This window comes from Paroedura picta, chromosome 4 (assembly GCF_049243985.1).
Source record: "Paroedura picta isolate Pp20150507F chromosome 4, Ppicta_v3.0, whole genome shotgun sequence".
In the NCBI taxonomy this organism is placed as follows: Eukaryota; Metazoa; Chordata; class Lepidosauria; order Squamata; family Gekkonidae; genus Paroedura; species Paroedura picta.
Window position 1 is genome coordinate 143,622,741 of NC_135372.1, and position 26,911 is coordinate 143,649,651.

At 53.3% G+C, this 26,911-nt stretch overlaps 1 protein-coding gene across 1 annotated transcript; it reads left to right on the forward strand.

Moving 5' to 3' along the window:
• Positions 1-3,170: 3,170 nt before the first annotated feature.
• Positions 3,171-26,002, forward strand: LOC143836581 (bactericidal permeability-increasing protein-like). The gene is made up of 16 exons (XM_077336042.1): positions 3,171-3,533; positions 9,682-9,824; positions 10,382-10,496; positions 10,733-10,861; positions 13,091-13,246; positions 15,244-15,307; positions 16,082-16,142; positions 17,603-17,694; positions 18,453-18,629; positions 19,311-19,370; positions 20,861-21,028; positions 21,491-21,579; positions 21,727-21,769; positions 22,494-22,554; positions 22,659-22,735; positions 24,746-26,002. Exons 2-16 carry the CDS (start codon positions 9,701-9,703, stop codon positions 24,797-24,799), a joined length of 1,470 nt encoding a protein of 489 aa, XP_077192157.1. The 5' UTR covers positions 3,171-3,533; positions 9,682-9,700; the 3' UTR covers positions 24,800-26,002.
• The last annotated feature ends 909 nt before the right edge of the window (positions 26,003-26,911 follow it).

Below are 26,911 nucleotides of genomic sequence, written 5' to 3' on the forward strand. Positions count from 1 at the left end.
GTGGTAGAGTCAAGAGACCCTACGATGGCCTTAAGCTATGAGTAGCCGTTGTCACAACAGTCTTACTCTGTTAAGAGATTGTTTCTCTCAATTGAGGTTTCCTGTTGAAAACATTGAAATTGATGTCCCTTGAAAAAGCCACCCAGTGAACCCGCATTGGGACCTGTTGAATCTTCTGGACATTAAAGAGCCAACAGAAGTCTGAAGAGTCCTTGGAAGTCTGTTTATTCCACTGCCACATTTGAGACACCATCCTGGCATCCCAGCACCCTATTCCTTGCTTTGTGGCTGGTCCTTCACTGGGTCCCTCCCCTGGTTAGCCATTGCTCGCCTCCCTGGTTTGAAAAGGGAGGGCTCTGTTAGAAGAAGAAGAAGAAGAAGAAGAAGAAGAAGAAGAAGAAGAAGAAGAAGAAGAAGAAGAGTTGGTTCTTATATGCTGCTTTTCTCTATCTGAAGGAGGCTCAAAGCGGCTTACAGTCGCCTTCCCTTTCCTCTCCCCACAACAGACATCCTGTGAGGTGGGTGAGGCTGAGAGAGCTCTGAGATTACTGAAGGAGAAGAAGAGTTGGTTCTTATATGCTGCTTTTCTCTACCCAAAAGAGTCTCAAAGCGGCTTCCAATCCCCTTCCCTTTCCTCTCCCCACAACAGACACCCTGTGAGAGAGGGGAGGCTGAGAGAGCCCTGAGATTACTGAAGAGGAAGAAGAGCTGGTTCTTATATGCCACTTTTCTCTACCTGAAGGAGTCTCAACGGCTTCCAATCGCCTTCCCTTTCCTCTCCCCACAACAGACAATCTGTGAGAGAGGGGAGGCTGAGAGAGCCCTGAGATTACTGAAGAAGAAGAAGAGTTGGTTCTTTTCTCTACCTGATGGAGTCTCAAAGCAGCTTCCATTCGCCTTCCCTTTCCTCTCCCCACAACAGACACCCTGTGAGGTGGGTGGGGCTGAGAGAGCCCTGAGATTCCTGCTCGGTCAGAACAGTTTTATCAGTGCCGTGGTGAGCCCAAGGTCACCCAGCTGGCTGCATGTGGGGGAGCAGGGAATTAAACCAGGCTTGCCAGATTAGAAGTCCGCACTCCTAACCACGACACCAAACTGGCTCTGTTATTTGGATTCCTCACTGCTTCTATCTTACTAGGATAAAGGGGGGGGGGCATTCCTGGTTGCCCTGAGATTTCCGCCTCAGTTGCTTGCGTTGGAGAGAGGCCTGTGAACAGGGACGTCAGCACTTGCGCAATGAAACAAGAACACAAGTCACCCCCCTCCCAAATTCCTTCTCCTCGTCTTGAGCTTTCCCCCACTTCCAAAGGCCCCCCCCATTTTCTCCCCCTTCAGTTCACACCATCCCTTCGAAGGAGCAATTTTCACCGAGGAAGCTTATCTCTGCAACCTCCACGGGGTACGGACACTGCAGCCTTGACTCTTGGTGGAGGATTTGCAGCCAAAACAGGGGGCTCCTGACTGACAGCGAGGAATGAAAATAAAAGATTCCCGGAGTCCCTGGGTTCTTCACGAGGCCAGAGCTGAAAAGACCACCGGAATCAGCCTGCCCTGAGCACATCTTGTGTCTGGTTCAGTCCTCAGTTCCAGCAGGGGCGGCCTTCATGAGCCATGCCAGCCTGCCCTGCAAATGCCGTGTCTGGAGCTCCCGTCGACTTTGAAAACTCAATTTTCGGGCTTGTGGGAGGCCGTGCTCCTGAGAATGGTGTTTTTAAAATTGCTGTATGCTCCCGACACGGGATTCTCAGCATGCTTCGGGTTCAGCCTTCAGCTCCTGAGAATCTGACACGACACCTTGAAGACTAGCACATTTATAGAGGCCAAAGTAATTTTTTTTGGGGGGGGGTGCTTTGTGAGAGGGCTTCTAGCTTCCGGGCGAGATCTGGAGATATCCAAGAATCACAACTGATCTCCAGAGGTCGGTTCTCCTGGAATAAAGGGCTGCAGAGGGGGGACTGTGCTCCACTGGGGTGAGGCCTGGGGATCCCCTGGAATTTCAGCTTATTTCCAGACTGCAGAGACCGGTTCACCTGGGAAAATTGATAAATTTGGAGGGTGGGCTCTTTTGACATTGTGCCTCTCTGAGATCCCTGTCCCCCCACCCCAGCTCCATCCCCAAATTTCAAGGCATTTCCCGGGGGAAATCGACATGACGACCCTACACAATCCTTACTGAGGCCACCCCTCAACCCTGCCCCCCTTAGACCTAGAGGGGTATGCATGTTAGTCTGCAGCAGCAGAAAGAGCCAGAGTCCCGGAGCAGCTTGAAGCCTAACAAAATTTCGGGCAGGAGAGCTTTTTGTGTGCTCACTTCTTTGAAGAAAGATTCTTCAGGTGCAGCTGGGCTCTGGCTCTTTGGTATCAGAAGCAGAGACTCACAACAGCTCCTCCCCTGCCACAATTAAAAAAAAACATGTTTATTCATTCAGAAAGATACGGAAACAGAAAAAAAGAATACTGCAAATTTGTAGCGTTTACAAATTGCAAGCCTTCTGCTACATTAAACTTGTGCGGAATGGCCCTGTGTCATATTATAGACTACAAACGACTATTTAGAACAGAGTTTGAGACCAGGGGCACCTTAAAGACTGACAAAGTCTTATTCAAGGTATAAGCTTTGGTGTGTACGCACAGTTTTTAAAATCAAGACTGATTTAAGTTGCTCCTATACTCTGGCTCTTTCCTCCTGCTACAAACAGACTAAAGACCATCTTGGTCTTTCTTCAGAGAACTGAGCGGGGACTCCAGAAAATTCCTCCCCTGCCACAAATGTTGTCCACCTTTAAGGTGTCACCGGACTCTTGCTTTTTTTAGCTGTTCCCCAGGCCTTATCTTCAGATCTCCAGGAAATTCCTGACTGGACCAGCCAGCCTGGCCACCACGACAGGAATCCTTTCTCAGCCGACTTTACAGAAAGGGAGACGGGAGAGCGGGCGATAGAAATGGCAGAGCAGAGACACTCCAGCGCAAGAGGAAGTCTGCTTATCATGCGCGCATCTGACAGTTGCAGGAAAAAGCACACAGCCTGTCCTTCAGGCATGGATGGCTGGGTTTTGTAACTGTGCCGTTTGCCCGCACCCCGTTAACTCCTTGATGGATTAGACGTAAACCCCACCCTCCATGTGTTCCCAAGAGGGCTCTGGCTACTGCCAGAGTGAGTGTCTCCCTGGCTGCTCCTGGCCTCCCTTTCCTTCCCACGTCCCTCCTGAGCCAGCAGGGGAGGGCAAGAGGTCCTGGACAGAGAAGCCAGCCCACGGGGAGCTTTACTGGCCCAACCAGACTGGGAGGCCTTGGAAACACAGCTGGAACGTCCAGGCAGCTCTTCGGAGGGGCGGGAGATGCACAGCAGGCTCCTCCCCGCATGGAAACCCATAATTAGAATCCTCCCCGGACAGGAACCTTGTGGATTCCGCCAGTGGGTGTCTGGCCAGGTGCTGCTGACAGATCGAGCTTGCTGGGAGGTGGATAATTTGGGGGAAGAGAGGGCTCCCGGCATCCGCTGTGCTTACCTCCATCTGGAAAGGTGGCCTCAGGTGAGTAGGCATGATGCCTGGCGAAAGAATAGCCATGCGAATGAAGCTTCCTGGGGAACAAGATTTGAGTCGGGGGGGGGGGGGCTGTAATGTTTAATTCTGGGGATAAGTTTTCATGTGTGAGCTCCAGCCAGAGGCTGGCAAAGTGAGCAATTGGCTTTAATGAGAAAATATGGGAGGGTGGGACATGAAGGTTATAACCCAAATTAACCTTCGTTGATCTTAAAGGTGCCTCTGGGCTCAAACTTTGTTCTATTGCTTGCCCAAAACACACACACACACACCCAAAAATTAAACTTTGTTGTTCTTAAAGGTGCCACTGGAACCAATGGGTCAAAATTAATTCAAAACAATTTTCAGACAGTCAGAGCGGTTTCTCGGTGGAACAGGCTTCCTCGGGAGGTGGTGGGTTCTTCATCTTTGGAGATTTTTAAGCAGAGGCTGGAGAGAGGCTGATTCTGAGAAGGCTCAAGGGGGTGGCAGGTGACAGTGGATGAGCGAGAGGGTTGGGAGTGTCCTGCAGACTGCAGAGGGTTGGACTAGATGACCCTGGAGATACCTTCCCACTCTGATTCTACGACTCAAACGTTGCTTTGTTGCATGCACATAAAAGCTTTTACCCAGAATTACTTTGTTGGTCTTAAAGCTACCCCTGGACGTTTTTCCTGTTGCTTCTGACCCCCACCCCCCTTTTAAGGTTTTATTGGAGTCTTTATTGGCTCTTCTCCAGGTAGTCCTTCCTTCTCGTGAGGTGGCCAAAGTATTGGAGTTTCATCTTCAGGATCTGGCCTTCTAAGGAGCAGTCAGGGCTGATCTCCTCTAGGACTGACCGGTTTGTTCGCCTTGCAGTCCAAGGGACTCACAAGAGTCTTCTCCAGCACCAGAGTTCAAAAGCCTCAATTCTTTGACGCTCAGCCTTCCTTATGGTCCAACTTTCACAGCCATACATTGCAACTGGGAAGACCGTAGCCTTGACTAGATGCACTTTTGTTGGCAGGGTGATGTCTCTGCTTTTTAGGATGCTGTCTAGATTTGCCATAGCTTTCCTCCCCAGGAGCAAGCGTCTTTTAATTTCTTTGCTGCAGTCCCCATCTGCAGTGATCTTGGAGCCCAGGAAAATAAAATCTGTCACTATCTCCATTTCTTCCCCCTCTATTTGCCAGGAATTGAGAGGGCCGGATGCCATGATCTTTGTTTTCTTGATGTTGAGTTTCAAGCCAACTTTTGCACTCTCCTCCTTCACCCGCATCAACAGGCTCTTTAGTTCCTCTTCACTTTCTGGGTGGCCAAATCTAGGTGGGGAACTTCCTGGATATTTGGGGGTGAGGGTGGAGCTTGGGAGGACAGAGTTTGAGGAAGAGCTCAGAGGGAACATGATGTCTTGGTGTCGTAGTTAAGAGCGGCAGCCTCTGATTGGAAGAACCAGGTTCAATTCCCCTGGGTGACCTTGGGCCAGTCCCAGTTCTGTCAGCACTCCCTCAGCCTCACTGACCTCACAGGATGCCTGGTGTTGGGAGAAGAACGGCAGGAGATTGTAAGCTGCTTAGAGATTCTTCCTGGTAGAGGAGAGGCTGATTCTGTGAAGGCTCAAGGGGGTGGCAGGTGACAGTGGAGGAGCGAGAGGGTTGGGAATGTCCTGCTTAGTGCAGGGGTTGGACTAGATGACCCCGGAGCCCCTTCCAACTCTGTTATTCTATGGTAGTAAAAAGCGGGATGCAAAGAACCCAGCTGCTCCTCAGCTGCTGGGAATACCCACCATCTTCTTCAGAGGAACTGATTTCCAGACAGAGCAATTCCAGGATATCTCCAGGCTCTGGCTGGAGGTTGGTAAGCCTAGCTCCTGGTTTGGATGAGAATATATCATGGGGGGGGGATCTGTGCTAAGTGTGGGGTGGGCATAGATTTGCGTGTGCACAGCTTGAGCCTATTTGTGCCTATCCAGGAGTAAACAACCTCCGCTCCCTGGATGAGGATTAGACCAGCGTTTTGGTGGTTTTGCAGCTAATTGAGGGTCCCCCCCCCCTGGTCACCGGTGGGGGATTGGGGGGGTTGGGTAGCCCTATCCAGGTTGGGAAACCTCTGGAGATGGAGGGATGCCGCCTGGGGGAGAGAGGGACCTCCGTGGGGTACCCAGCCATAGAGTCTTCTTTCTCCACCTCTGTCGTCAGGAGACGAGCTGGAATTCAGGGGGGTCTCCAGGTCCCACCTGGAGGCTGGCATCCCCAGCAGCTATAAATAAATCAGCTCACTTGTCTGGAGTTAAGCTACCTGAGCTGCCTTGGATCATTTGTTTTATTCCTTGAGACAATGACATTTCTTCCCACTGGGCCAAAACAATGCCAAGAAAGGGAGATAGCAGGCACATAAATAGAACAGTGAACAGGAAACGCCACGTACAGTCCTGCGGTGCTCAGCGAAGCATCCGGTTCATGCTGACATCTTGGCTGGGCGAGCCCCTCTTGACCCCCGGCAGGAGGAAGAGGGAGGGAGGGAGGTTGGGGGGCTCACCAGGAGGGAGACCCCAGCTGTGTGGCTGGCAACAGCACATCCGGAAGCCTCGCCAGGCCTTGAGGTTACGAGTATTTAGGCAAAAACTCTCACATTTTCGCCCAAATACCTGAGCATCTCTGTGACATCGGCTCACGCAGGAAGTGACTTCAGCACATGCATATAAGAACATAAGAGAAGCCAGGTTAGATCATCAGGCCGTTGCTTTGTGTCCTGCAGTGGCCAGAACCCAGGGGGGCATCAAGAGCTCCACCAGCAGGGCCAGAACTCCAGAAGCCCTCCCACTGTGGCCCCCCAAGCACCAAGAAGACTGGGCCGAGCAGAGCATCCCACCTATTCCTTGAGGCCGCTACAGCCACTCATGGGCCTCTGCTCCAGATGTGTCTCCAGAGAGGCTGGAGTGCAAGCTGGAGCTTGGAAACACAGCTTTTATAGCGCTGTGCAGGAGGCTGGAGGATCTTATCAGGCGCCCCCGGAAGCAGCCTCATCCTCTTCCGCAAACACTCAGCTTCATGCACTGACTCGGTCCCTACTGGGGTGAACCTGCTGGTTCTTGTGGGTTACTCTAACGGTTCTGGGAAGTGGTTGCATACTTTGGAGGGAGAGATAAAGGGCCTCCGGAGCAGCCTAGATCCGCTGGTGAATATCTTGACTGCATGTAGCACTGTCAACCTCTAGGTGGCACCTGGAGATCTCCTGCTTTTGTGGTGGATCTCCAGAGCCCTGGCGAAAATGGCTGCTTCGTGGGATCTGGGGATCTCCTGGAATTATAGCTCATCTCCAGACTAAAATGATCACTTCCTTGGGAGGAAACGGCCACCTTGAAGGGTGGACTCCATAGCATTATACGCCAATGAGGACCCTCCTTGCCCCAAATCCCACCCACCCCCAGCTCCGCCCCCAAAGTCTCCAGGTATTCCCCAACCCAGAGCTGGCAGTCCTAAAGAGTATAAATACGCAAAAGCACTGTTTGCTTAAAGGATAAATAGCTTAACTGAAAACTAAAACAACATTGTAAGGAGAGAGGAGGGAGGTAGTCCTAACAGTCTAACTGACTAATTATGCCCCTTTGTTGTTCTGGAGGCAGTCAGGGGAGATGTGGGGATTTTAGGTTTCGATGTGTTATGTTTTAGCAATATTGGAATCAATTTTATACTTTGTTGTTAACCACCGTGAGATGGAAGGTCCAGGAGCAGAGGCCTACAATGCCAATTAATGGGTAAAATAACTAAATAAAAAAGCATGAAGTCCCCCCATTGAGCGAATCAGGGCACAGGAGGAGATAACTGAAAAGCTGCCTGGAAGTTCTTGATCTAACCATGCTAAAGACACGTCTCCTCCGATGCCCCCTGCAGGACATTGTTCATACATGCTGCTGAGTCAGGCGTGCTACACATCTCGTATATTCTGAGGGCCTTTCCGCACCCGTTAAATGTAGTGTAATGTTTGCCAAAAGAAGTTGCAATATTCTGGCCCCTCTATATGACGTCTCCAACATCCAGCGTTTGGGCAGTAACTGGCTCAATACATCCTCCATTTTAAAGCACAAGTTTGGGTATTGCATAAAGTGGATTCCCCAGCCTATTTAGTGTGAGCTATCAGAGAGCAACCAGCAGGCAACCAGCAGAGGGAAAGTCCGGAGGCTCAAATGTGCTAAAGGTGCCTGCCTCATCCTGTCCTCCCACCCGCCTCCCTCTGTCTTGTTCCCGGGGACGGGAATGTCTTTTTAGAAATAGCTAGGATCCTGGAGCAACGAATAGGCAGGTGTTGCCAGAAATAAAATAATTTCTCCCCCCCCCCCAAAAAAAAGTTGTAACACAAAGCATGGCTCTCTAAAGTCTCCCCCCCCAAAAAAAAATCTGGAATGAGATTAATTTTTTAAAGTATCAAAGGACTTGTAATCCCATAAGGGGCAGTGTTCATAAAGGACTATGCACCTATGATTCTATGCAGAGGCGTTTCAATGGAGAAATATGAATTTCAAAAAAATAGCGGGCATCACGGGGCCTTTAAAACATGGAAAAAGGGGATTGGTTGCCTAGATTGATTGACAGGCGGAAGCGGGATGCATATAAGGCGCATTGCTCTCTTCCGCCATTCCAGCCACACTTGTGGAGGTGAGAAGTGTGAAAAGAAGGTAGACAAAGGCGAGACAGCAAAAAAGTGAGGAGGGTCTGGGAGCCATGATAAAATTCAGCACTTTACCATTCAGCTGGCGTAATGCTATTTTTAGTGATGTGCGGAAATTGCCTGAGTTTGATTCCCCAGTTCTTCTAGTCTGTCTGAACGACCAGGCGGCTGGAGCAGCTGCAATCAAAATGTCGTTCCCGCAATGATGTGGTTGAGTAGGTAAACTTGTTTAGCGAGGCCAGCAAATTCTGAAGCATTATTCGGTGGAACAATTCTGTTTTCCATGCTCTGAGGAACTGACTTTAGGCCCTGAAGGATCCTCATCTCACTAGGCAGAGCACTCCACGAGGCCAGGGCCAGGGCCACAAAAGCCCTAGACGTGGCTGCAGCCAATTTAATTTCTTTGGGGCTAGGCATCCTAAGCAGATGTTACATTCTTGATCTTAGAGTTCTTTTGGATGCTTCTGGACTCTGGCACTTTCCTCCTGCTGTAGACAGACTAACATGGCTGCCCATCTTGAGCTGTCCTCAAGGACTCCTGAAAGCTCCTCCCCTGCCCCAAATTTTGCTCATCTTACAGGGGCTCTCGCTCTTTTGTATGCTAATCTGGTCTGGCTACCGATCCTGTCACACCCTTGGAACGAGTGTGAAGTCGAGGGGTGGGAATTGTTCAGCTATCAGTGGGTTTGGTTGCCTGGCCCTCCCTTCCCTTCTTCCCATCCATTTACACGGCCAGAAGAAATGTGGACATCTAGGAGTTTCCCCCTGCTGTCTGGGTTGACGGCTTCCCAGCATTTGTTTGACAGAAAAAGGGAAGTTTGGGGAGGGATAGAGGAGCCCATTCAGATCCCCCCTTCAAACTCAAGATTCTGGCAGACACCCCAGTGGAAGAGGGAGGTGGACAAACTGGAGCATGGCCAGAGGAGGGCAACAAAGAGGGTGAGGGGTTTGGAGACCAAGACATAAGAGGAAAGGTTGGGGGAGCTTGGTCTGTTTAGCCTGGAGAGGAGACGACTGAGAGGGGATCTGATAGCCATCTTCAAGTATTTAAAAGGCTGCCATATGGAGGATGGAGCAGAGTTGTTCTCTCTTTACCCGGAGGGACGGACCAGAACCAATGGGATGAAATTAAAGCAAAAGAAATTCCATCTAACCCTCCGGATGAAGTTTTTGACAGTCAGAGCGGTTCCTCAGTGGAACAGGCTTCCTCAGGAGGTGGTGGGTTCTCCATCTTTGGAGATTTTTAAGCAGAGGCTGGAGAGGCTGATTCTGTGAAGGCTCAAGGGGGTGGCAGGTGACAGTGGGTGAGCGACAGGGTTGTGAGTGACCTGCACAGTGCAGGGGGTTGGAATAGATGACCCAGGAGGTCCCTTCCAACTCTATGGTTCTACAAAGAAGAAAAGTGGGGTTTTCAAGCAGTGGCTGGACAGCTCTGTCAAGGACGGAGCGATGAACGTGTTCCTGTGCAGCCCTTGGGGTGGTTCTGACCTCTTCCTGGTTCTTTTCCCAGGTGACCCGAGGACCTGAGCATGCCCCTCCCCTGGCAGAAGGCCTGCTGGCTCCTTGCCCTCCCACTCCTGGCTTCCTGGGGGCAGGTCGGAGGAGTCCCCGCTGGCTTGACCGCTCAAGTGAACCAGAAGGGGTTGGAATACGGTATGTTGCTCAGCGGGGTCTGTGTGCCGAGCCGAAACCAGCTGTGGGAATCCCCTCTGCAGAGGAACCCATGAGCACGCAGAAGAAGCCGCTTTGGTCCCTCCGAGCCGGCATTGTCTGCTCAGACTGGCAGCCGCTCTCCAGGGTTTCAGGCAGAGAAAGGTCTCTGGCATCAGCGATGGGAAATGGCAGAGATTGCACCCGGGACCTTCCGCAGGCCAAACAGAGGCTCCTCCATGCACAGACATGCGGCTGTTTACCGAATCAAACCCTTGTTCTATCACAGTATTGTCGACTCAGGCTGGCAGCTGCTCTCCCGGGTCTTTCCCATCCACTCCTCCTTGGTTCTTTCAACTGGAGATGCCGGGGATTGAACCTGCGGCCTTGTGCGTGGCAAGCAGATGCTTTGCCACGAAGATGTGGCCTCTCCCTGGCGAGCAAGGAACGGAAGGCTGGGGGTGGGTTGGGGGAGGGGAGAGCGACCCGCCTGTCCCTGGCCCTGCAGAGGAACCGGGTCTCACGGCCTGCTCCCCTCTGCCCTCGTTCCCCCTTTGCAGGAAGGCTGTTTGGTCTGAGCATGGTCACGTCGATGCTGAAGAAGAGTCCCATCCCAGATATTTACGGGTCCCATAAAGTGCCGCTTCTGGGGGACGTTCAGTACTCCCTAATGGGGTAAGCCACGGTTGAGTCTTCCCAAGTGGGACCCCCCCCATTCCTCTGTGCCCCCTCCCTCATCCTGGGTGTGGGTGTGGGTGTGGGTGGCAGCTCCTCCAACTCTCCCCATTCCAAGCAACCACATGAGGCTTCCTGGCACTGCAAGGTTGGCCCAGTAAGGTTCGGTATTGTCTGCTCAGGCCGGCAGCAGCTCTCCAGCGGCTCCTCCTCTTCCTCCTCGTTCTCCTTTTCAGGATCTCTATCAATGACCTTCAGCTGGAGGACTCAGCCATCAGCTTCTCCAAGGGGCTGGGTGTGAATCTTACCCTCCAAAACGGCTACATCTTGCTCAACGGCAGCTGGAAGCTGAGAACTATGTTTGGGTGAGAGCTCACCTGCCCCCGGGGTCTGGGTTCAAGACACTGGACTGAGAGAAGCAGGCTTCTGGGGGGTGACGGGGGGTGCCCCATTGATTAAATGCCCCTTCTGAGTTTTTCTGGACCTCCAGAGGAACTGGCTGGCCCTTGGGTGAGATGGGAGGCTGGACTGGAGGGACCCTCCCTGGCTGACCCAGCAGGGCTCTTCTGAGGGTCTTCTCAGGGGAAGGCCTCGGCCTCCCTGCCCTGTGGCTGGCCCTGCAGAGGAACTGGCTGGCCCCTGGGTGAGACGGGAGGCTGGACTGGAGGGACCCTCCCTGGCCTGACCCAGCAGGGCTCTTCTGAGGGTCTTCTCAGGGGAAGGCCTCGGCCTCTCTGCCCTGTGGCTGGCCCTGCAGAGGAACTGGCTGACCCCTGGGGGAGCCGGGAGGCTGGACTGGAGGGACCCTCCCTGGCCTGACCCAGCAGGGCTCTTCTGAGGGTCTTCTCAGGGGAAGGCCTCGGCCTCTCTGCCCTGTGGCTGGCCCTGCAGAGGAACTGGCTGGCCCCTGGGTGAGATGGGAGGCTGGACTGGGGGGACCCTCCCTGGCCTGACCCAGCAGGGCTCTTCTGAGGGTCTTCTCAGGGGAAGGCCTCGGCCTCTCTGCCCTGTGGCTGGCCCTGCAGAGGAACTGACTGGCCCCTGGGTGAGACGGGAGGCTGGACTGGAGGGACCCTCCCTGGCCTGACCCAGCAGGGCTCTTCTGAGGGTCTTCTCAGGGGAAGGCCTCGGCCTCTCTGCCCTGTGGCTGGCCCTGCAGAGGAACTGGCTGGCCCCTGGGTGAGCCGGGAGGCTGGACTGGAGGGACCCTCCCTGGCTGACCCAGCAGGGCTCTTCTGAGGGTTTTCTCAGGGGAAGGCCTCGGCCTCTGCCCTGTGGCTGGCCCTGCAGAGGAACTGGCTGGCCCCTGGGTGAGCCGGGAGGCTGGACTGGAGGGACCCTCCCTGGCCTGACCCAGCAGGGCTCTTCTGAGGGTCTTTTCAGGGGAAGGCCTCGGCCTCTCTGCCCTGTGGCTGGCCCTGCAGAGGAACTGGCTGGCCCCTGGGGGAGCCGGGAGGCTGGACTGGAGGGACCCTCCCTGGCCTGACCCAGCAGGGCTCTTCTGAGGGTCTTCTCAGGGGAAGGCCTCGGCCTCTCTGCCCTGTGGCTGGCCCTGCAGAGGAACTGGCTGGCCCCTGGGTGAGCCGGGAGGCCGGACTGGAGGGACCCTCCCTGGCTGACCCAGCAGGGCTCTTCTGAGGGTTTTCTCAGGGGAAGGCCTCGGCCTCTGCCCTGTGGCTGGCCCTGCAGAGGAACTGGCTGGCCCCTGGGTGAGACGGGAGGCTGGACTGGAGGGACCCTCCCTGGCCTGACCCAGCAGGGCTCTTCTGAGGGTCTTCTCAGGGGAAGGCCTCGGCCTCTCTGCCCTGTGGCTGGCCCTGCAGAGGAACTGGCTGGCCCCTGGGTGAGACGGGAGGCTGGACTGGAGGGACCCCCCCCTGGCCTGACCCAGCAGGGCTCTTCTGAGGGTCTTCTCAGGGGAAGGCTTCGGCCTCTCTGCCCTGTGGCTGGCCCTGCAGAGGAACTGGCTGGCCCCTGGGTGAGACGGGAGGCTGGACTGGAGGGACCCTCCCTGGCCTGACCCAACAGGGCTCTTCTGAGGGTCTTCTCAGGGGAAGGCCTCGGCCTCTCTGCCCTGTGGCTGGCCCTGCAGAGGAACTGGCTGGCCCCTGGGTGAGACGGGAGGCTGGACTGGAGGGACCCTCCCTGGCCTGACCCAGCAGGGCTCTTCTGAGGGTCTTCTCAGGGGAAGGCCTCGGCCTCTCTGCCCTGTGGCTGGCCCTGCAGAGGAACTGGCTGGCCCCTGGGTGAGAAGGGAGGGTGGACTGGAGGGACCCTCCCTGGCCTGACCCAGCAGGGCTCTTCCGAGGGTCTTCTCAGGGGAAGGCCTCGGCCTCTCTGCCCTGTGGCTGGCCCTGCAGAGGAACTGGCTGGCCCGTGGGTGAGATGGGAGGCTGGACTGGAGGGACCCTCCCTGGCCTGACCCAGCAGGGCTCTTCTGAGGTCCTTTTGACTGGAGCAGGTATCCCCATAGCCAACTGTTCAGCAGATCCACCTTCAGCGTGTTCCATCTGCCTGAGATTCTCCTGCTCTTTGCTCCACCCAATCCTTGTGCCCATGAATAGCTTGTTCCCCGCGGCTTCTTTCCCCCGCAGACCCGATGGAGGCACCATGGACATCAAGGTTCTGCGCATGTCTCTCTCCACGCTCCTCGGTCTTGGCAAGGAGATCCGGGGACAGCCTCGGGTTTGGGCTGCCCGCTGCCGCGCCACCATCGGGGACATCAACTTGAAGTTCCACGGGGGAAACAGGTAACAAAACCTGATCTTTTTCTGCCTGTTGAGCTTCTTTCATGTGGCCCCCGGAAGAGAGAACACAGGAACAGCCTGGTCAAAAACTCTCTGTTGATGGGCTGCTTCTAGCCTGCCTCTTCAGACTGCTGCCCCTGAGGGATGGGCACAGTTGCCATCTCTGGGCTGGGAAATCCCTGGCGATTTGGGACCACGGCCTGGGGAGGGAAGTTGGGAGTGGTGAAAGCTTAGTGGGGATGTGATACCAGCCAGGCTCCAAAGCAGCCATTTCCTCTGGACCTCAGCTATAATTTCAGGAGAACAATATAGAGTGCTAGAATCCTAGAGTGGGAAGGGGAAACAGAGGCCATCTAGTCCCACCCCCTGCTCAGTGCAGGATCAGCCTGCAGCATCCAGGAGAAGGATCTGTCCAGCCGCTGCTTGAAGACGGCCAGTGAGGGGGAGCTCCCCACCTCCTGAGGCAGCCCATTCCACTGCTGAACTAGACTCCTAGAATCCTAGAGTGGGAAGGGGCCATGGAGGCCATCTAGTCCACCCCCTGCTCAGTGCAGGATCAGCCTCAAGCACCAGGAGAAGGATCTGTCCAGCCGCTGCTTGAAGACCACCAGTGAGGGGGAGCTCCCCACCTCCTCAGGCAGCCCCTTCCACTGCTGAACTAGACTCCTAGAATCCTAGAGTGGGAAGGGGCCATGCAGGCCATCTAGTCCCACCCCCTGCTCAGTGCAGGATCAGCCTGCAGCATCCAGGAGAAGGATCTGTCCAGAGGATCCAATGGAAGAGAGGAGAATTAAGAACGGTGTCCTGGTTCCCCCTTGGCAGAAGGCAGAAATTGATTGAATGAATGAAGAAATTCTGTTGCTGGGGTGTTTTTGCAGAGGCATCTCTTTGGAGAACCTCTGCTTTGACCCTCTTCTCTGTGCTGGAAGAGCATCCCCTGTTAAACCGGTGGGTTCGGAGGTGGGCACGGATGGCAGCAGTGATCTGAGCTCGAGAGCCAGTTTGGTGTAGTGGTGAGGAGTGCGGACTTCTAATCTGGCATGCCGGGTTCGATTCTGCGCTCCCCCACATGCAGCCAGCTGGGTGACCTTGGGCTCGCCACGGCACTGATAAATCTGTTCTGACCGAGCAGGAATCTCAGGGCTCTCTCAGCCTCACCCACCCCACAGGGTGTCTGTTGTGGGGAGAGGAAAGGGAAGGAGATTGAAAGCCACTTTGAGATTCCTTCGAGTAGAAAAAAACGGCACATAAGAACCAACTCTTCTTCTTCTCTTCTTCTTTATGGTGACTCCAGCACAGGACAACAAAGAGCTGAACACCCCCCCCCCCCTGTGAAAACCCCAACTTCTACACACAAGCAAAAACAGATCTTCCCGCCGTTGTGTGCTATTGGTCAGTTTTAGTTGAAACTGACTGGATCTGGCAGAGGGGATCAAGCCTGCCTTGGTCAATTACACTTTAAGCCCCAATCCCGCCTCAAGTTCTGTCCTGGGCAGGTCTGCAGGCACAACATCACCCATCTTTTCTGTTGCCGCATCTGCTTAGTGCGGCCATGGGGGAATCTTGGGATGCAGTGAGATGCTTGGGACACCTTGTTTGTCCCTGTTGGCGGAGTTTAAACATGCAAAGGAGAGGCACAGCACTGGCTGCTTAAAGAATAAATAAGTTTAAAGAATAAACAGGCCTCTGTAAAAACCCTCCAGCAACAGAATTTGTTCATTCATTGAATCCATTTCTCCCCCATGTTTCTCCCCAAGGGGGACCCAGAAACAGCTTTGGAAAGAGGAGAGGAGAGAGAGGGTCCTAACAGTCTAACTGACTAACGGTTCTGGAGGCAATCAACGAGGAAGTGTGCTCAGGGGGGCAGGAAGTCTCCAGCTGAGCCAATCTGAGGGAGATGCTAACTACATCTCTCCTCCAATGCGCTGTGTACGGCATTTTTTCACACGCTGTTGAATCGGGCACCTGACAGAGCTTGCATATCCCTCCTCTCCCTGCAGCTGGTTCTACAACCGCTTCACTTCTGTCCTGGAGACGCTTCTTCAGTCAAGGCTCAACAAACAAGTGAGTCTGAACAGCAGCTGATGCCGAGTCCTCCTCTTGGGACGTGCAGGGAAGGCGGAGGGCAGGGCCGTATTACCGGCGCCTGTCTGTCCTGCCCATTTCTGCCGCTGGATGAAATGCATCTCTCGATGCAGCCATCCCCTGAGGCGCCTGGGGGTTCAGTCCCCTGCAGCGTGGCATGGAGCACGGCTGTCCCAGGCCTATGGCTGAGGCCAGGAATTTAATAGTAAGGGGAGGCCGCAATTCCATGTCTTTGAGGGACCTCTTCCTGCTCCATGATGTCTCTGCAGAGACTAGATTGTGTGTAGCTGGATTTTTAATGGTCGTCTATCGAGCCAGAATTCAGCTGTTTTAATCAGCCCATTTTACTCTGTTTTAGTTTATAATATGAGCTTATTTTACCCTATTATATTTCTACCCTGCTTGGCTGTATTTGCCACTTATTGTTTTATGCCAATAAAGGTTTATTATATTATATTTGCAAACTTAAATGGACTCCGGGGAATGGTAGAGGACAGGAAGGCCTGGAGGATCATTGTCCAGGGGGTCGCGATGGGTCGGACACGACTTCGCACCTAACAACAACAATATTATATTACTTGAGGGTAATAATTCGCCTTTCTTCCTGTGACCCCACAGGGCGATTCACTCTGTGGGTTTGAATAGGTTGGCGACCCCTGGGTGGGGGATGTCCCCTCTCACTTGCCTCCTCTCCCGGCCACCTGGCCACCAATTTGCCTCCTCTTAATATTTCTGCGTTCTGTTCTCTTCCAGCTGTGCTTCGAACTCAAGAAAGGCGTGGACGATTTTGCACAAGTCCTGCGCACCATGAACGGTATGTGGGTGTGTGTCAAGAAATGCATCTTCACCTCTCTCTGGGCAATTCCCGAGGCCGAGGGGGCTTGCACATCTCCCAGAATGACAGCTGGGGTTAGAAGGCAAGGAGATACCACGGACCGGATTTAGAAGAGCAAAAAGATCTGGGGGACTTTATTACACATTCAGATCAATGTAGATCCCATAGATCAGGGGTAGTCAACCTGTGGGCCTCCAGATGTTCATGGACTACAATTCCCATGAGCCAGCATTTGCTGGCAGGGGCTCATGGGAGTTGTAGTCCATGGACATCTGGAGGCCCACAGGTTGATTACCCCTGCCATAGATCATTAGATCAGGTTAAGATCACGTCATTTGTGGGAATTGTAACATCTGTTCTATGATACTTTAAACTAAAAAGATTGAATTTCCCCAGCGAAATCTGTATGAAGACCTAGATTTCTTCCCCAGCTGTAATTCACACAATGCGACATATTTGGTTATCTGCAGTTGTTGTTTGAAATTCATCGCTATAAGTCAGCATCCTATAAAAATCTGCATTATGGAACACAAGTCCCGGAGAAGAAATGATATTAGCCAAGCCCCTCTGGGAGGCCACTTCAAGCAAACTGGTCTCGCTGAATATGATTTGAAGTTTATAGTGCTGTTTTATTATAACCCCGGGAAATATGCAAAAAAAAAAGATACCCTCCCCAAACTCTGTTATAAACAAGAGACGGTTTAATATTTCATCCCAATACAGTTAGCCCTAATGGTTTAACCCAAAATTTAGATCTAGCCAGTTATTTGTTGATAATAGTTGTACTACACCAGGGGTAGTCAAACTGCGGCCCTCCAGATGTGCATGGACTACAATTGTAGTCCATGGACATCTGGAGGGCCGCAGTTTGTCTACCCCTGTACTACACAATGGTTTGATATCTCATCCATTATCATGCTGCATATCTGGGCTGATCCTACATATCTTAAACATAGCTGGTATGAACATCCAGGCAGGGTCTGCAGACTTCTCAGAAACCCTCCTTTGAGCAACCCTCCCAGACCCAGGTCCTCCCCCCTCCCTCCCAGCTCCCACTCGCTGCCTGGCTTACTGCGGACTGGCATTTCTTCCCCATGGAAGAAGTTGGAGGGGGATGTGACCAGGGGTGGAAAACCTGATTGGCTGTTCCTTGGACAGACGGCCAATCAGGTAAGCAATGAGTCCCAACTCCTCCCACCACCCCAGTCGGGCTTTATTTATGTTACTGAAGATGAAGTTCCCTCCCCTCCACTAACAGGGTTGTGGGTGTCCTGCACAGTGCAGGAGGCTGGACTAGATGACCCATGAGGTCCCTTCCCAGTCTAGGATTCTAGGCTCCATCTCCAAATCTTCACTAATTTCCCAAGCTGGAGGTGGCAACCGTACCAAGGCCGCTTGAGTTTTGCTGTGTTATAGAGAAATCTTTTCTTCCTCTTCAGTCTCCATGCCCATCAATTCCTTTGCGGAACTGGACTATTCCTTTGTGAACAAGCCCGTGTTTGGCGTGGACCGATGCCACGTGGATCTCAAGGTAAGACCGCCGGAACCGTGGCAGAGAGCCTGGAAGGCTTGCTTTTGACTTCTCTACGGATCTGTGAAATGTGTGATATCTGCCTGGCCTTGAGGCGTAGAACAGAGCGTTCCTGCCCGTCCGTGCAGGGCCATGGAGCGATGTGCAGAGGGCCATGGCTCAGCCCTGGGGGCGAAGCAGTCCGCCCTCTGTGACCCTGAAGCGAAGCCTCGCATACATTTTCAGGGGGATGACGTGAGAAACTCAATGCTAGCCCTTGCAAACTGCAGAGTTTTCCAGGAAGAAATTTTGTTGAGAATTATCTCTGGTGCTCTCACGGCCTGGGGGTGGAAATGGGTCTCCTTTCAACCAACCGGTACAGACCCTTCTGGGTTCTCAAGGAACCACTCTTCGGAGAGCATAGTCAGTTCTCTTAAAGCTGTTCTCACATAGCAGTTCTCTCAGAGCTCTCTCAGCCTCGCCTACCTCACAGGGTGTCTGTTGTGCGGAGAAGGAGGGATAGGTGTTTGTAAGCCACTTTGAGACTTCTTTCCTCCTGGCCAGGCTGGATTCTGGAGGTTTTTGGTGTGGCAGGGGATCACTTGGGCATGAAATTAGAGTTACTTTGGGCGGGCAGGTAGTTGTGAGCGTCCTGCATTGTGCAGGGGTTGGACTAGATGACCCTAGAGGTCCCTTCCAACTCTACGATTCTACAGGTAGTGAAAAGTGGGGTATAAAAAAACAGGTCTTCTCCTTCTTTCTCCCCCGCTGCCATTTAGGGCGAGTTCTTCACCCCTGGACAGCCCCGCATCAGCGTCTTCACCCCATCGCCCTTCGTTCTGCCCAAGCACCCAGAGTTCATGTCCCTCCTCGGAATCTCAGAATTCTTTGCCAATTCCGCCGCCTCGGTCTACTTCTTTGCGGGAGAACTTCAGAGGAACTACACAGACAAGATGGTAAGGCCCTTGGGCTGGGCTGAAGCTTGCAGCTGGGGGGGGGACTCCTCCTCCTGCATCCCTCCCACACTTTCATTGCATAAGGCAGGAGCCCAAGTCCCCCCCCCCCCCTCCAAGGCAGCTCCACTCCGCCCTGCCCGCCTGGGAAACAACCATGCCCAGAACCACTGCAATGAACAGCTCCTACCTTACATGATAACTGCAGTGACGTTATATAGGAGCCTTACAAAGGAAGAGGACAAACAGTGAGTGTATCACGCCAGTCCGTGAACTCCTGTAACGTAAATTTAAGAATAAAATTAAGAAAATCCTGGCCTTATGATGCTGCAGAACAGCTTGTGTAAAATACTTTGGCCACCTCATGAGAAGGAAGGACTCCCTGGAGAAGAGCCTGATGCTGGGAGCGATCGAGGGCAAAAGAAGAAGGGGACGACAGAGAATGAGGTGGCTGGATGGAGTCACTGAAGCAGTCGGTGCAAACTTAAGTGGACTTTGAGGAATGGGAGAGGACAGGAAGGCCTGGAGGATCATTGTCCATGGGGTCGCGATGGGTCGGACACGACTTTGCACCTAACAACAACAACAAGAACAACAATAATCACTGCTGGGGGGGGGGTGGAATGTTCTTGGCCTGCCTCCCATTGAGGAACTCTGATCCATCCCCTGCTGTTTCTCTTGCAGATTCCTAAAGGTTTCCCCGTCCGCTTGGACACAGCCAGTATGGGAATGCTGATCCCAGAGGTGAGTTTTTAGAGATATGAAGAGAAAAGACATGCTCGGGGGCAGGGGGGGCGGGTAGTGCTGCCTTTTCGTTTTATTAAAATTTTCCACCCGAGGCCTGAGATGTCAAAACTGGACATTTGAAGCGTTTTTCCTCTTGCAGAATCTCAAGTGGATCACTATTTAAGATTCAAGCCCAGTAGCACCTTAGAGATGAACAAGATTTGCTACCAGAGGAGGTAGTGATGGCCCCAGGAAGAAACGCCTTTAAAAGGGGATGAGATCAGTCTGTCCGTGGCTACTAGCCGTGGCGACCAATGGGAACCTCCACACTCGGAGGCACGAAGCCCCTGAATCCCAGAGCCAGGAGGCAACATCAGGGGGCTGGACTGGATGGACCCTCCCTGGTTTAGGATGCTTTAGGATGCTTAGGGCTGATCCTGCGTTGAGCAGGGGGTTGGACTAGATGGCCTCTGTGGCCCCTTCCAACTCTAGGATTCTATGAGTCCAGTTCAGCAGTGGAATAGGCTGCCTAAGGAGGTGGTGTGCTCCCCCTCACTGGCAGTCTTCAAGCAAAGGTTGGAGACACACTTTTCTTGGATGCTTTAGGATGCTTAGGGCTGATCCTGCGTTGAGCAGGGGGTTGGACTAGATGGCCTGTATGGCCCCTTCCAACTCTATGATTCTATGAGTCCAGTTCAGCAGTGGAATAGGCTGCCTAAGGAGTTGGTGAGCTCCCCCTCACTGGCAGTCTTCAAGCAAAGGTTGGAGACACACTTTTCTTGGATGCTTTAGGATGCTTAGGGCTGATCCTGCGTTGAGCAGGGGGTTGGACTAGATGGCCTCTGTGACCCCTTCCAACTCTATGATTCTATGAGTCCAGTTCAGCAGTGGAATAGGCTGCCTAAGGAGGTGGTGAGCTCCCCCTCACTGGCAGTCTTCAAGCAAAGGTTGGAGACACACTTTTCTTGGATGCTTTAGGATGCTTAGGGCTGATCCTGCGTTGAGCAGGGGGTTGGACTAGATGGCCTCTGTGACCCCTTCCAACTCTATGATTCTATGAGTCCAGTTCAGCAGTGGAATAGGCTGCCTAAGGAGGTGGTGAGCTCCCCCTCACTGGCAGTCTTCAAGCAAAGGTTGGATACACACTTTTCTTGGATGCTTTAGGATGCTTAGGGCTGATCCTGCGTTGAGCAGGGGGTTGGACTAGATGGCCTCTATGGCCCCTTCCCACTCTATGATTCTGTGATTCTATGGTTTGACCCAGCAGGCTGCATCTTGTGGTCTTATGAAAGCCTCTCTGCCCTGGGAGTGTGCAAGTGGCCTAGGGAGTAACTGTGGAAGGTGGGGATTCGAACCGGGGTCTCCCAGACCCTCTCCAAGGCCTCTAACTGCATCCCCATGTTAGATGTCAAGCTGAAATGGAGTAGAGAAGGTGGCGCCTCACTTCCGTAGAGTGACTGCCCCATCTCGGTGCCTCTTTTCCTTTACACCCCCTTCCCTCCCGCCAGCTGGAGAAGGAGTTCCCGGACATGGCCCTGCAGGTGCTGGTGGGGGCTCGGAAGCCACCTGCCCTGAGCTTCTCCCCCGACGGCGTGCACGTGGCGGTCTTTGGACTGATCGACGTTTTCGTCCTCCTGCCCGACGGAGGCTTGGCCCCTGCGTTCCAGCTGAAGATCGTAAGCCGGAAGAAGGCTGTGTGGGAAGGACCCTTGTCTTGTTCTCACGGAGGGTGGAGGTGGGGTTTGAAGAAGGAGTAAGGCAGGGGCCCCCCCAACATGGGGCCTGTGGGCACCCGCCGACACCTTCCCTGGTGCCTCCCCCCCGTGTTTTGACAAAGTAGGCATAGCCATGTGCTACTTTTGCCCAGCAGGCTTCTGATTGGGAGCTTGAATGTTGATTGGCTGGACTTTGGCTGACTCCGCCTCCTGTGGCAGCCATTTTGTGGCAGCCATTTTGTGGCTGCCCTCACTGTGGCATGTCAGGATTCCAAAGGTGCCCGCAGGGTCAAAAAAGTTGAGGTTCCCCACTGTAAGAGAAGGAAGGAGAAACAATATACTGGGAGATGGACAGCTATGCTCCCTGCAGGGGTCGATCCCACATCTCGGGGAAGTTCCATCTGGCTCTCCTTTCATCAACAGGATGGCAACTTCACGGGGAAGTTATTCCTGGGACCGGCCGATTCAGGGAACTCCACTGGCAAACTTTCGGGACTGGTGCACCTGAAAAAGTAAGACTTTGGGTTGCCAACCTCCCAGTGAGGGCTGCATTCCTGAATTTCTGGATTGTATACCATTGTTGTCACCCGTGCTGAGCACCATAGGGAGGGCAGGGTACAAAACATAAAGTTTATTTAATATTTCTTATTATTTAACAGCTTCCGAGTGTACCAGGGGTGGTCGAACATTGGCGACATCAAGGTGAGCCAGGCTGGAGGGGTATGTGCTCCCTTGTGAAATGTGAGTCCAATGACAGAGATCCACAAGATTTTTGAGGGGCCAGATATCAAGGGTAAACATGAAACCTCTGACTCACAGAGCCAGGAGTCAGCATCAGGCCTTTCTGCCCTGTGGCTGGCCCTGCAGAGGAACTGGCTGGCCCCTGGGTGAGACGAGAGGCTGGACTAGATGGACCCTCCCTGGTCTGATCCATCTCTCCTGTTGTTGGCCCTGGTCTGATCCAGCCTCTCTGCCCTGTTGTTGGCCCTCCAGAGGAACTGGTTGGCCACTGTGTGAGGCAGGAGGCTGGACCAGATGGACCCTCCCTGGTCTGGACCAGCAGGGCTCTTCTGAGGTTCTTAGGAAGGCCTATACCTCTCTGCCCTGTTGTTGGCCCTCCAGAGGAACTGGTTGAATGCTGGTCTAGGCAGACTCCTGGTCTTTGGGTATTTTCATGTTCTTAAAGGTACCAGATATCTGACAAAGGCAACTTCTGCTCCAAAGGCTTAGCCCCTGAAAATTAATTGGTCTCTGGAACCTCCAGAAGTGGCACCCTAGGATCCAGGAGAGGTGGGCTCTCTTGGGTCCTACTTGGGTCCTGCACAAGAGTCCTCCAATTCCAGGACCAGGCCGCCTGTTGCCCCGGGGTTGTCTCCTCCCTCCCTCACCTGTGCCTGCGCTGACTCCCAGTTTTCGTTCTATGCAGGTGGAATTTCTGGAAAACATGTTGAAAGTCAGTGTGCAGTTGGGACTGCTGGCAGTCAACAGTGAGTCCGGAGCGGTTCCCCTGCCTTTTGGGCTATTTTGGGGGGTGGAGACCCCCTCCTCTGCCTCAGGGCCCCCTCTCATTACTGCCCTTCCTCTACTTTAGAGCATCTGAAGAACGGCTTCCTTCTTCCCAACATCCATAATATCAGCCTGGTGAATCCAAAGATCACGATGTACCAGGTAATGTCTCACTCGACAACTTCCAGAGGGGCTGTGGCTCGTTGCCAGAGCCTTGACTTGACATGTAGAAGGTCCCCAGTTCAATCCCCGGCCTCTCCAGTTCAAAAAGACCGGGCAGTAGGGGATGTGGAAGGTGACTGTAAGCCACTTTGAGCCTCCTTTGCGTAGGGAAAAGCGGCATATAAGAACCAACTCTTCTTCTTCTTCAGTAATCTCAGGGCTGTCTCAGCCTCACCTCCCTCACAGGGTGTCTGTCGTAGGGAGAGGAAAGGGAAGGTGATTGTAAGCCACATTGAGACTCCTTCGGGTAGAGAAAAGCGGCATATAAGAACCAACTCTTCTTCTTCTTCAGTAATCTCAGGGCTCTCTCAGCCTCCCCTCCCTCACAGGGTGTCTGTTGTGGGGAGAGGAAGGGAAGGCGACTGGAAGCCACTCTGAGCCTCCTTTGTGTAGGAAAAAGCATATAAGAACCAACTCTTCCTCTTCTTCTTCTTCCTCTCTGCTGGAGACCCCAGAGAGCTGCTGGACGAGCTAGTGCTTGCTGGACCAAGGCTCTGATTCTGTCATGCCTGAGGCCCAGAAATGGGGTGGACTTGTGGGCATGTTCTGTCCCCAAACCTCAGGCCACGGTTCGCAGAAGCCAAACATTCATGTGAAGTGGGGGCTGGGCGGAGAGTTTTGCAGGTACCGTGGACTGCCAGAAAGGCAGGTCCGTGGGTTCCAGATCAGAGCAAGCCTGGCCTCTCCTTAGAAGACAAAAAGACTCAGTGGAGGCCGCCATACCTTGGCCTCATCATGAGAAGACAGGAGTCCCTGGAAAAGACAATAATGCTGAGGAAAGTTGGACAACAGGACAAGAGGAAGGCCCAACGTTGGAGGAAAGTGATTTTTCAGTTGAGGAAAGAGATGACATGATGGAGCTTTCTAAAACTGGCAAAAAGAAATTTTATGAGGTTTTATTCTTTTATTGTAAACCGCCACGAGCCGGAATAGTTTCGGGAATGGTGGTGGGTAAATAAACAAACAAACAAACAAACAAACAAACGACAATGACAATTGTTGTTGTTGTTGTTGTTGTTAGATAAATTACTCGCCTCTCCCCGGGGGGTCAAGGCGGGTTACAGCAGATAAAAATACATAAGCCTAAACTAACCCACCCCTGATACCCATCCGAGGGGGGGGAGATAAGGGTGCCACTTGTTCATCCCTACTGCTGCTATAGCTGCTATGGGGGGGGGGCAGATCGATCTTGCGGCCCAGCCCCTCCCAGCGACCTGGAGGAAGAGCAATAATAATTTATTATTATTATATTATAAATAATAATAAATAAATAAACTTTGTCCTGGAAAAATCTACTTTTCAGAGGCCGGCCGAGACAGAAAGAGAGTGGGTAGGTCGATGCATCTTTTGGGTGCAGGATCTCTCCCTCTGGAGCCCCTTCCATATAAAATCATAAAATCATGGAGCAGGAAGGGACCTCCAGGGTCATCTAGCCCAACCCCCTGCAGAATGCAGGAAACTCACAACTGCCTGCCCGCCCACAGTGACCCCAATTCCATGCCCAGATGACGCCCGTCCCCCAAGAAACCCACCACCAACCCAACAATATGACATTGTTCAAAATCAGAAACAATGCAAATAAACTAAATTGCAAAGAGTGCAATACATGGGGGGGGGGGTAATCAGCACACAATTTGTGTGTGTGTGTTAAATGCCCCCAAATCGCTTCCAGCCCTAGGAATGAAAGACCTCCAAAACATCCTTTCATTAAAAGCCTCGCTCAGGCCAACTTCACCTCCTTGGGGCCATTTCCTGTTGGGCCTCCGTCTCTTCCTGCTGCCCTCAGTTCCTCCTCACCCGAGTGTCTTTTCCAGTGACTCCCACCTCCTCGTAAGGTGACCAAAGGAGAATAGCCTCAGGTGAGGCTACTCTTGCTTCGTTCTGCCTTGACTTGATCGAGGACCCACTGGTTTGCCCCTCTTATTCTACCCCACCCTTTTCTCCCCACAGGGCCTTATGCTGGTGACAACTGATCTCTACCATGAGCTCCCTGCTGCTGTGTAGCCACTATGACCGGGGAGGAAGGAAGGAAAGGAAGAGACCTCCAAATTCCAGACCCTGAGGAGTCTCCTTCCAAAACAGGCCGTGCGTTTGAGGTCACCCTGGACAATGACTGCAAGATTCAGGGCTGGAAATCTTTGGGGCATATTTTAGGCTGTTCCCGGCCACATTAGACTTGGGCAGGGATGGCACTGCGGACTCCTGCAGGATGGCAAGGGGAATCAGTAGCAGATGCTCCCATTGGCAGGCAGCCACCCGTATTGTTGGGCACGGTAATTGTCCTGCATTTCAATGCTGAAATGAAGACATCGGCCATGTATTGGACAGTGGCTGTGCCGTCAACATCACAAGGGACATGAGCCCTCCCTTGACAATGTCATTTTGCGAGTTCCTAAAGCGCATGGCCTACTGCGTCATTTAAAGAATGCTTCTCCGACACTCAGGTCGGGGAGCCCTTGCTAAACATATCCCAACTTCCCCATTCCCAGCTGTCGTCATCCCTGCAAAACGTGGTTGTTCCCTGTGGATGCAGCATCTCTTTGGAGGACAGCTGTGCACCCCTTCCTTTTTGGGGAAGCGAGGTGGGTTGATGCAGCTGTGGGTCCCCGAGATATGGAACATTTGCCCCCCCAAAACGGTTGGCAGAGTCTGAATATGCAGAGAGAGCGGAACAGAGAGAAACCACAATGGCGAGAGAGATGCAGTCATTCGTAGAATCACAGAGTTGGAAGGGACCTCCAGGGTCATCTAGTCCAACCCCTTGCAGAAGGCAAGAAATTCACAATGACCTGCCCACCCACCGGGACCCCAATTCCATGCCCAGATGTTCCCCACCACACAAGACCCTTCTGCCCACCCACTCACAATCTTCCCAAGTCCGACCGGACTCCAGTTCTTTTCTACTTCTGCTGCTAGTAACACTTTCCTACCAGTAGTACCATCTGCTAGTACTAGGATGGGGTGGGATCGCCTTGACGTAGTTGTGTCTCTGCAGTCCAACCACACAGCTATCTTGTACGAATCCCTGGTGGCCTTTAGTTTGGATGATTACGTTGAGAAAGACGCTCCAAGCAATCCCAGCGGCTCTTTTTCTCTGTGGTTATTTGACTGTGTTTTAATGGTTCGTATTCCTTTTCAAGCAGCCCCGAGCACCCAGTTTGATTGTGATGGGGGAGGCAGTCTTTGAATAAAGAAAGGATGAAATCGGCCTGTCGTCTGTGTGGCTGCCGGGGACGTCGCTAGATGGGGGCGGGGTTGGTTCGTCCATGCAGCACATGGTGCAGTCCCTGCACTTCCAGGGGTCCCAAGCGGTGCCTCCCCCCCCCTACCAGATTAGGGCTGTAGCCTTTCTCTTCCCCCTTTTCCCCTCTTTAAGGACACCCCTTTCCATTGTGGGAGGCTCCTCCACCCCCCCCCCCCACCCCCCAGGTCCCGCTGCAGTTGAATCTGCTGGGTCCTTGCAAATGATTAAACCACTCCTGCATGGAGGGCTGCTGGGAAAATGGTCCAGGAACAATCTGAGCAGAGGGGTTTGGGCTGGTGCTGGTCATCGATACGGCAAATATGACCCTCCAGCACCTTTTGAGAGCCGACGTGGTGTCATGGATGAGGGGCAGTCTCTAAACTGCAGAACTGGGTTTGATGCCACAGTCCTTATGCAACCCTAAGGGTGGCCTTGGGTCTGTCACTGCTCTTTCAGAGGGGTTCTCTCAGATCAGTTCTCATAGAGCTCTCTCTGCCCCACCTCCCTCACAGGGTGTCTGTTGTGGGGAGAAAAAGGGAAAACCTGGACATCCCAGCTTCCGTTGCATCTGCTGCTTGCAAACCGTGGGAAGGGGTGCTAAGCAGTCCCCAATGCGCCTGATTCTGCACTGCTGAGGACCAGCAAGGAAACGGCCAGTGTTCCCAGCAGAGGGCGCGCATGCCTCCCTCACCCCCCCCCCGTCCCCCCAGTCCAGGCCTCTGCCCGCCGCTGATGTTCCTGGACCATCAGGGAGTAAACAACCGGGCTTCTGCTCCTGAAAGTCAGGGTGGGGAGGAACAAAGGGGCCCGCTGTTTGGAACGTCCTGGTCCGATGCCCGCGGATCTGTTTTCCTGGGTTTGCACAAACAGCT